The following is a 10,174-nucleotide window of genomic DNA, read 5'->3' as shown; positions in this document are numbered from 1 at the left end:
TTTTTATTCACTAAACCCAACCAAATGAGTTTTTAAATGTTAAATTGTCTATAATTTTTTGTCCAGTAATTATGAAAACTAAAGATAAAATTATGAAAATAATATTAAGAGGAAATTAAATAGATGAATAGTATGCTCAATAAATTAAAGCATAAACAACATTAATCACATATATTAAAATATTGATAAATTTGTAATTTCAGTTATACAAATATATTATAATCGAAGTATAATGCATGTTATAATGGATATTTATTGGTTAAATTGGTATTGAGAAATTGTTTATGCAATCTAGATATTTTGTTATTTTTGTGTGTATTGTTTGAGCATCAAATTGTTGACTGAGTAACAATGTCCATACAAGTATATAACATTATCATTTAAACATTTGTTTAGTCAATCAAGAGGTAGAGTTCCTCATTCAAGCTACGTGAGGACTGAGTGAAAGAGAAATCACATAAATTATTTTTTACCTTTTCTCATAAATTATCATTGATTAAAGATTTTGCATGGGTTCTCAAATAATGATGAGTCAAGTTGGTACAATCAATTTTGAAACTTAGTAGGTTGTTATGCTAGATCAAGTCACTCAAGTGCTAATTTGACACTTGAATGATGATAAAGTTAGTTTTGTTTCAAGCTGAATGTCAATTACGTTATTATTCATATGTATAATGTATGATTTTTTAGAATGACTATGAAATCACAATGTGCGATAACCCAAATAATATTATTGTGATATATATATATATATATATATATATATATATATATATATATATATATATATATATATATATATATATATGCGTGTATGTAGTAACAAAGGATGTACTACTAAATTATTGTTGCATGGCATATGTATTAAGTATAAAGGATTTATTGAGATATTTAGGTTTTAATGATATATTGAGTCAAATAGGTAAATATATCATGTAGCAAGACTCAAAGAAATTTTTAAACATTAAGTTTGGATAAAAAGTCACAAATACTCAACAAGATGTGTAAGAGATTATTTTTCATGAGAGGTCGCTAGATGTGATATATACCAAAAAAAGGTAAATTGTGAGGCAAATCAAATTAGTATGATAAGTGTTGTTCCTCCAACATTATCATTTGTTATTTTATAATGAATTAACCATATATATTGTGTAAGTTCTGAAGTAGAAGTTTCACATGTTCGTTTTCAATGTATTGAAATTTGTTATAATGTGGTTCTTCATCAATATGAACTTGTTAATTCGAAGAGTGGAGTTATCTCTTCAAAAATATTTTTTTGTGAAATAACTTAACATTCTATAATTTAATAAGAGTATCTCAAATCTCCTTTTTAATACTATTTTTTCGTAATATGGTACAAAACTGCACATGTTATTCTTAAGTACAAATTTGTATCATGACCATTTATTCATTTTCGCTCCCAGTTCATAATGTTGTTAGGTTTTTCTTCAATTATATGTCTTTATCTTTAATTTACACGATGATAAATTATAATATTCAACTTTTTTATATTATATTTCATTGATTCCGGTATTAGGTACTAAAGTAACAACAACATAATTTACATAATTAACAATAGATAATAATATAATTTTGTCCAATAAAAATAATTGTAAAACCTCCTTTAATTAAAAGAAATTTCTTTTTAAAGTAATATATATATATATATATATATATATATATATATATATATTTTATTGAAAACGTCTTATAAAATGGGTTTTCTCTTCTAATTTTTTACTCAAGTATTAAAGTAACAAGAAAACATAGGAAATATTTTTATTGTATTTTTCTGAAAAGAACACTTTTTTAATAACAAGAAAAATATGCATCAACTAAATATTTTTGACTTATAAGAGATTAATTTGTACAGAGAAATTGTAATATAATTGGACAAATCATATTCGAGAAAACATGTACTAAAAGAGTATATCTGATTATATATTATTACCAAGTGAAAACACAATTAATAATGTAGCCGTGTATATGTGTATATGTACACTTATTATTATTTTATTTTACCGAGTTAAAATTTAATTATTATAAGAATATTTTAATACTTTTTTATTTTATTTTTATAACTTATTTATTTTTATATTGTTTTGTGTGCATTAAAAAATAAAACGTGTATATAAAATAAATCACTTTATACACATTTACAAATTATAGATTAATGAATGTTATTATATTTTAATTTTAAAATGTATTTTCTTCACTCCAAATAAATCAAATAATAACATTTTTCTTAATAATTTTACTACCGAAAACAAATTTAAATAGCATACAAAAATTATATAAAATAAATTCATTTAAGATAGTTTTCCAACATTGCACGTAGCAAAAGACATTCATAAAGCATTCACATGTAAAATAGAAGAGAATCTTTCAAATAAATACCAACAAATTACAAACATTTTAAGCCCCAGTGAGATGCTGCGATTGGATTTAGTGCATATTTAAACTCAAATCAACAAAAACCTAAAATTTAGGGTGAAATAAAGTCTTGAGATGACAACGGGATACGGTGAGGATGAGTTTTGTTATCCCATATCTATATCCGTAAAAAAAATTTATTCTCATCTCCATATCCAAATCCAATAGATATTAAACTTTTGTCTCATCCCATCTCCACCGAGTAATGAGTATAATTTCGTAGTGATACCCGTACTCACTTTCTTACCACTTCAATATTAATTTTAACGAATTATTTTGGTAATCAAAACCTTGGTAGCTAATGTTAGTGACCAATTTAGAAACTAAATGTTTTGATAATCAAAACTTGGTAGCTAATGTGAGTGAACAATTTAGAAACAATTCATAATAAAGACTATTTTACTTATCAATTTATTATCAATTTAGAGACCAATTATAAATTTTTGGAACTATTTTAGTTGTCAATAATTTTTAGTTTTTAAATTGGTACCTAAATTGGTCACTTAATATTTGTTGTCACAAAAATTGGTTATTATTCAAATATTTTCTTATAGTGTATTACAATTTTATAAATTAAATACTTTATTGATAAGTATCAATAAATTATCTTAAAGTATCGGACACAAATACGTGTCGAACACAAATATGTGATCTAAATAGAAGTATTAGTGCATCATAGGTAATCACGTTTCAAATTCAAATGGTGTTAATATCGATCGAAATAAATTATATTGAATATTTTAAATAAAGATTGAATTAAAGACAAAATAAATTAAAAAGTTATATTAAATAAATCTCACAAATATCAAATTCTACAAAACTACTTAAATCTATCACTTCACTTTTTACATAATAGGAGAACTCATGCTGCAATAGAGATGATATTTTTTTAATAATAAAAAAAAATACTAATTACACACTACGGAGTTCATATAAAAGTAACTTTATATTGTAATTTAAATTAAAAAGCTGTTTAATAAGAGAACATTAACTGTGTCACTCATATTGAAGGCAGTAATTCCCTCATCTATTTGGCAGACAAATCCACAAAAGTTTTCTTCCCAAAAATTAATAGTATGATGCACATGAGTTTTCTGTGTAGATCACACAACTACTTTAGGCCCATGGTTGGTGGTCCGATTTAGTTCCTCGTGATTGAAAGATGTAATTTTCATTAGTCAACACGCTGGAAAATTAAGACTACCTGAGTAGTTGACCCAGTGCTTGCTTTTCCTGGTGTGAGAAATGTACTATCTACCATCATCTTCTTTCATGCACCCTGTAAGCAAGGGATTATAGATAGAGTGTGAGACTGTGAAAGGAAACATGCAACAAAATAAAATATATATAGCATAATAATAGCATACATAATTAAATTACTTTTTCAAACATATATCATGCATTGCTGAAATCTACAGCTTCCCCTCATAGCAAATGTACCTATTTAGCTCCACAGTCTAATTCATTGTACATATTTTTATAGCAAGAGTTGAGAGAGAAAATCAATATAGTTGACTGAACTGAACTTGCCTGAAAAGCACATGCACTGTAAGAAGTTGCTTTTAGAATGATTTTTACTCTGTGATGCTTGGCCATAGGATACCAAGCCATCCATGTAAGGGTCAGACACAAACACCTCGCCGTTATAAACCAAAGTAACTTCACAGGTATTCGGTGCATGTTTCTTTACGAACTCTCCAATGCTCAATTTGTTGTTGCGCCTGATCAAAAGAACAAATTAGAGAAAGAAGATACACAATCCTTAATCTTTAACACGTGCTTGTCGATGTCATCCATTTGTGAATGAAATCGAAGCAGTGATAGCATACCGTGTGTAAGGTAGCTTTTTGATTCCAATGACAAGGTTGGTTATGTTAAGTATGGAGATGAGATCCAGAATTGCTTTTCCCGTGTCATTGCTCTCCAGAAGCAACGTTTCTGCTATTACCTGGGAGCGGAAAGAACACGGAGACAAACAGGAATTGGTAACAAAACTAGAATTAGAATAATTTAGTATGTTTTTGTGGTCTAAATAAATTGTAGAGATACAGTACATTGGCTTCATTACTCATCTTAATGTACTTCTGCAAAAGATCCTTCCTCTTGTTGTTCACTTCATTCACGTATAGTCTCACTTGCTGTGGGGTCAGTTTACTTCTTTCAAACCTTCCAACTATCAGATAAGTTATCACCACCAAGCAGATATAATTTAAGGTTTGAAATTCAGAGTTTGAGATGTATTCTTCATAGACAATGCACAACTTTGAAACATTCATGCTACAGTATATACTAGAGCAGAATACTAAAGAATGACTCGTAATAGCAGGTCTCGCTAGAACATATATTCCAAAGGAAAGGTTCCCTGCAAAATCTGTTGTGTGACAAAGAACTAATCTTCTGAACTCAAATGGAAAAGCGTTCTTATAGAAATGAGAATGAAAAATGAAAAAGATTAATGGTTACCTGGAGTAGGAATCGATGTGATCGGAGAAGAGACGTGGATAAGAAAAATCCGGGAACCGGGAGAAACAGCATGATCAAGAGCCCATTTCACTGCATCCAAGTCATCTTTGCCAACAGCAACATAAAGATCATCAACCCTTCTATCTTTGTTTTTTGTTATGCTGTTGCCATCCTCAACTATTTCCACAATTTCTGTTGACAACGTTTGTAAAGAATAGCGGCCATAGTCACCGTTTTCTTGGTCAACAACCTCATCATTAACGCCATTTCTGCTACTAAATAAACTTTTGATTTCTTCGAATGCTCCAGAAATTTCAGGAGTCATTATTTCTTGGGAGTTATAGACGAAGGAATCTCTACCAGCAGTAAAATGGAAGCCATTAACTCCATTTCTGTCACTTCTCTTGAGATCTCCAAATGCTTGCGCAGTTTCTAGCAACCATATTGGTCTAGAATAGTAATCCTTTGCTTCTCTTGGGGTGTGATTCACATCTTCCATATCTCTCTCTGCCTCTTTGTCTCAACTTTTCTCACATTACAAAATGAGGATAGGAAACGAAAGGAATTATTGGTTGATTCTAAATTGGCATTTCATGAAGCCTTCGTTGCTATCGAAGCCTCAACCTAGGTGAAAAAGGAGTTTCTCTTCTGTCAACTTAAGTATACATTTTTAGAGAAAACTCTTTTGTCAATATCAGCCGTTCATTGGACATGTCATACTATGATGACCCCTTTTTCATTTTTTAGTGTGTTTTGGCTATTTGGTTGTAACAATGTGGGCTTCTTGCTATAATCGCTTAAACTTTAATAACCCTTGAGGGTTGGTTAGAACAATGTCATTTTTTTGCTATGTACTCCAAGGTTTTGGTGTACAAATCTTTGAAAAATCTAGCATTGTTTCTAAGGTCATAACGGTTTCATTAGAATGTAAGGGTTACATTCTCTAACATGATCACATGAATTCTTTTTGTTAAAACAACACACGTCACAGAGAGTATATACATATTGAATGTTGAATACCAGACTAGATATTAATTGGTTTTGATAACCAGTAGAATAATATATCTAAAAAAAATAAATTTTATTGTGATAGATTCATACTCATGAATGTGATACCGTATGTTAAAAAGTAATTTTTAAACTTAGCTCAATTTCATAAAATTTTCTGTATAAAATAAAGTTTATACTCATTTATATATTTTAAATTAATCTTATTTTAATCGACGCATAACTTCCAACAGATTTATTGCTAGCTTAATCGCTGAAATTTGGCTTGTTTAACGTAGGTACCCTTCATAATAAGAATGCCCGAAGAAAAATGACAGCAGGAAATCAACCAGCTAGCAGAAATTTCTGAAATGTTAATTTGCAATGAGGAAACTAATACAGGGAATTGTGTATCTTACAACGCAATAACCTTTCGTTGATGTCAATGATAAAATTCCTGAACCCCTTCAGCTGTCGTGTATAATATTTTAAGGATATCTAATAATGACAATGTTAACTCAAGGTGTTAATATTCCAATGACTCTTGGCACATCATATGAATTAACAATCATTTGGATGTATTTGAAAAGACCTTTATTTTCGATGAGATGCATTAAATTTGGAATATTGTAAAGTAAATATATATTACTTGTTGGCATTTCTGTCCGTAATCTTTATCCATCACATACTAGTATTCATCTCGGACTGATTGATCATAAACCACGATACATCTCTTATATATGAACTAATTTGATAACGAATAAAATCAGAATTCTGATGTGATGTTATTATTCTCTTCGTGTGATGCACAATATTCTACAGTATAAAATCTTTATCTCGTAACTGAGGCTACGAAGCTATCAAAAAATTTCATATAAGGAGAGAGAGTGAGGGGAAATGAAAGATTGTCTTTTCTTCTTATGTCGCTTTGATATTCTCTGAATTTTCCTTTCTGTAAATTCTGTTCCAGTACCTAGAATATTCCTTGTTTTCAACAAACTTTATTGGGTGGTTATACAAGGAGTTTTTTCAATAATTGCTTGCTTGTGCTTCTGTTTGTTTCTTTAGTTGTTACATATTTTCAGGTGACAGTAGAGTTATTTGACAATAAGTTTTAAGTTTTGTGAAAGTTTTTTAGAGATTTAATGAATATGACTAATAAAAAAATAAAATTTAATAAATAAAAATTAAGACTACCAAATTATCTTTAGTGTTAAAAGTAATATAAAATGATATTTAGATAAGTTGTAATTAATTTTTAAATTTTTTTATGAAGAATAAAATTATTAATAATATTTATTAATTAAAAAAAATGAATATTATAATATATTTGATTTGAAAAATTAATCATTTCAATTTTTTTCTGATAGTGATGTTGTATTTTGTAATAAAAAATGAGGGTATATTGGTAAAATAATTATAATCACCCTTAAATCTCATCTTAGTAGGGGATGCCATATGGAAATAGATCTCGCAAATTAGCGTCTTCTCTTGCCCTCCATTCAGTGAAAAGGTACACAAAAAATTTCTCAAATCAATGCTTCTTATTACCTTTGAACTGTAGTTTTCTACAAAAGAAGACACCCTAAGACTGTGTTTGTTTCCAAGAATGGACTTGAGAGAGAGTGAGTATGAATTTGAGGGGATGAAAAGAGGAAAATGAGATTGTTTGTTTTAAGGAATAGAGAGGTGAAAGTAAAGAGATTTGAATGTAAAGTTTGTAAATGATTTGATAGATATAAAAGATATAAAATAATACTTTAATAGATAAAATTGTTATATTATAGTTTTACCCCTGTGGTTAAAATTAGTATAAAATAAAATATAATTAACATTAGTTTTTTATTATTAATATTATTATTATATTAGTATTATTATTATTATTATTATTAGTTTTAATATTATTATTATTATATTAGTAATGTTATTATTTTTATTATAATTAATATATATTTTATTATTAAAAACAAATGACATATTACTCTTCAATAATTTACATGATATGACTGTTGTTTCAAATTAATAAAAAATTAAATATGTGATTATATGTTATATATATATATAACAAAAAATACTGTTAACAAAAAATCATTTTGCAGACATATGTAAAAGTTATGGATAAAAATATCAAAGTTTATGTGATAATATATCTTTCCTTACTCATCTCTTTAAAGTGAGAGGATGAAAATCTTGAGATCTCCTTCAAATCCATCTTCCAAATCAGTTCAGATCCCTTGAAGCAAACACTAAAATCACTCTCAAATTCATCCTTGCTTATCCAGCTACTCACCCTCCCTCAAATCTATCATTAAAAGCAAACACACCCTAAAAAAAGGGAATGACACATGATATTCACGAAAAAAAGATGGAAAGAAGAGCCAACATAAATGAAGAAAAAATATCAATAATTCAAGTGGTGCATTGAGAAAGGTGGTAATGTGAACAATTTTGAAATAATTATCACAATTTATGTATTTTTCTTTTATTTTATTTTGATTTAACTGTCATAAAAAAAAGAAAAATATAATAGTTATTCAAATGTAAAAATGATGTCAAGTTGGGGTTACAATTCAAGCACTTTAATAGCAAAATGACAAATCTATCCATGATTGTTACAATTTGGATGATAGTTTTCATAAATCTTTTGTCAATTTATATTTTACTATTTTAAATTTTGGAATTTACATTTCCAATTTGACTATTTCAATCCATCTTTCTCTTCTTCATTTCTTTCTTTGCTACCATTTAATCTCAATATCACATTCCACCTTTATATAAATATATAAAAATATGATCAACGGAAAGAAATACATGAATTTCTTATTGAAATTCACATTAAAAGAAAACTCACTTAATTGAATGTGTTTGTGAAATTAATCCACAATATAAATTATTTACTCATCAATTTTGTCCTAACTGTTAAATCTTAAAATTAACACATTCTAATTTAGATTAAAAAAAATATTAGTTCAATAATAAATAATCTATATGGAACTGATTTGGTTCATCAAAATTATATTAAAAATTCATACAAATTATCATCTGAGATCGTCTATATATTATTATTCTTTAGGATAGTAAGTCATGGATTCATGGAAGAGAAAAGGTCGTAAAAAAATCCTGAGTCCTGAGAGAACAATCTCTGAATCATGTGAAACATGATACTTTCAATGAAAAAGATATATTTTTTTGGTTAAATTACTCTTTTTTTTGTTTAAATCACCTTAGACCAATGGCACTCAACTAAAAGCAATTAGAGTAAAAACATCTATTTTGATAAGTTACGAAATTAAGTCAAAGACATTTTGTTGAAGTAATTGAAAAAGTGAATGGGAAGTAAAGATAGAACAAAATTTAAATTTTTTGTTAATAAAAATACTAACAATTGATATACCGATAAAAAATTATTTTAATTTAAATAACTTTATATATATATATATATATATATATATATATATATATATATAAAATTAAAGATATAATAACATAGAAATTATTATTAAGATTTGAAACAACTTTTTAAACATCAAACTAATTAAACTAATGAGATATAATGAAAATTATTTGAATAAAAAAAAGTGGGTTAAAATATTATTATCCTAAAAAAAAAGTCCTTTAAATAAAAAAAATCAAGTATGAAAAAGATAATAAGGTTTTTTAATATTAAAGAATAAAGAGAAATAAAAGATTTCACACTTAAAATTGAGGGAATCAAACATTTTCATGAAAGAAAAAGAGAATAAACAATAAATAAATATACTAAAAAGAGTAAAAATACCTAAATATGAGACCTAAAAATTATTTAATTTGTTAAAATAGATAATTTACCATTTGAAGAAAGTACCTATCTATGTGAATTTTGTGAATATAGAAAGTCAAACAATTAGAAAATAGGAAACTAAGTGTCCAACAAAGAAAAAGAAAAGTAGAATTACGAAATTAACCATAATATATATATATATATATATATATATATATATATATATATATATATATATAAAAGTAATACGTACTTCTCCACATATTTGTTTATTATGTTCTACTTATTTGCCTATTTTTTTTATTCAAGACAGCCACATAGTGCAATAAGGGTTGATTTTTGTAACTGAGAATCAAACTTGTGGTACATAAGAAATGCATTTTTCCAATAATACAGAAAAATTGATTAGTAAATTTTAAAACTTTGTACGAAAAGTAATACGTACCTCTCCACTTATTATTTTATTATGCCCCACTTATTTATCTATTTTTTTCTTCAAGTCAGCCACATAGTGAATGTAATAAGAGATGA

The 10,174-nt window shown here is 26.9% G+C and overlaps 1 protein-coding gene across 1 annotated transcript; it reads right to left on the bottom strand.

Moving 5' to 3' along the window:
• Window positions 1–3,683: 3,683 nt before the first annotated feature.
• LOC114175520 lies at window positions 3,684–5,562 on the bottom strand. The gene is made up of 5 exons (XM_028060276.1): window positions 4,897–5,562; window positions 4,488–4,606; window positions 4,263–4,381; window positions 3,964–4,154; window positions 3,684–3,712 (listed from the first exon to the last, which is right to left on the bottom strand). The coding sequence occupies exons 1-5, from the start codon at window positions 5,393–5,395 to the stop codon at window positions 3,684–3,686; spliced, it is 957 nt and encodes a 318-aa protein (XP_027916077.1). The 5' UTR covers window positions 5,396–5,562.
• Window positions 5,563–10,174: the final 4,612 nt, after the last annotated feature.

The sequence above is a fragment of the Vigna unguiculata genome, chromosome 3 (genome assembly GCF_004118075.2).
Source record: "Vigna unguiculata cultivar IT97K-499-35 chromosome 3, ASM411807v1, whole genome shotgun sequence".
NCBI classification, from domain to species: Eukaryota; Viridiplantae; Streptophyta; class Magnoliopsida; order Fabales; family Fabaceae; genus Vigna; species Vigna unguiculata.
Note: the sequence above shows the minus strand (reverse complement) of the source record. Positions and strands in the feature narration are given on the sequence as shown.

What these genes read in the sequence shown, in the direction of transcription:
- LOC114175520 (XM_028060276.1), bottom strand. Translation starts at nt 5,395, where the DNA reads ATGGAAGATGTGAATCACACCCCAAGAGAAGCAAAGGATTACTATTCT. An exon ending in CACATCGATTCCTACTCCAG is followed by an intron (nt 4,607 to 4,896) that starts GTAACCATTAAT and finishes CTTATCTGATAG; the next exon opens with TTGGAAGGTTTGAAAGAAGT. An exon ending in AGATGAGTAATGAAGCCAAT is followed by an intron (nt 4,382 to 4,487) that starts GTACTGTATCTC and finishes TTCCGCTCCCAG; the next exon opens with GTAATAGCAGAAACGTTGCT.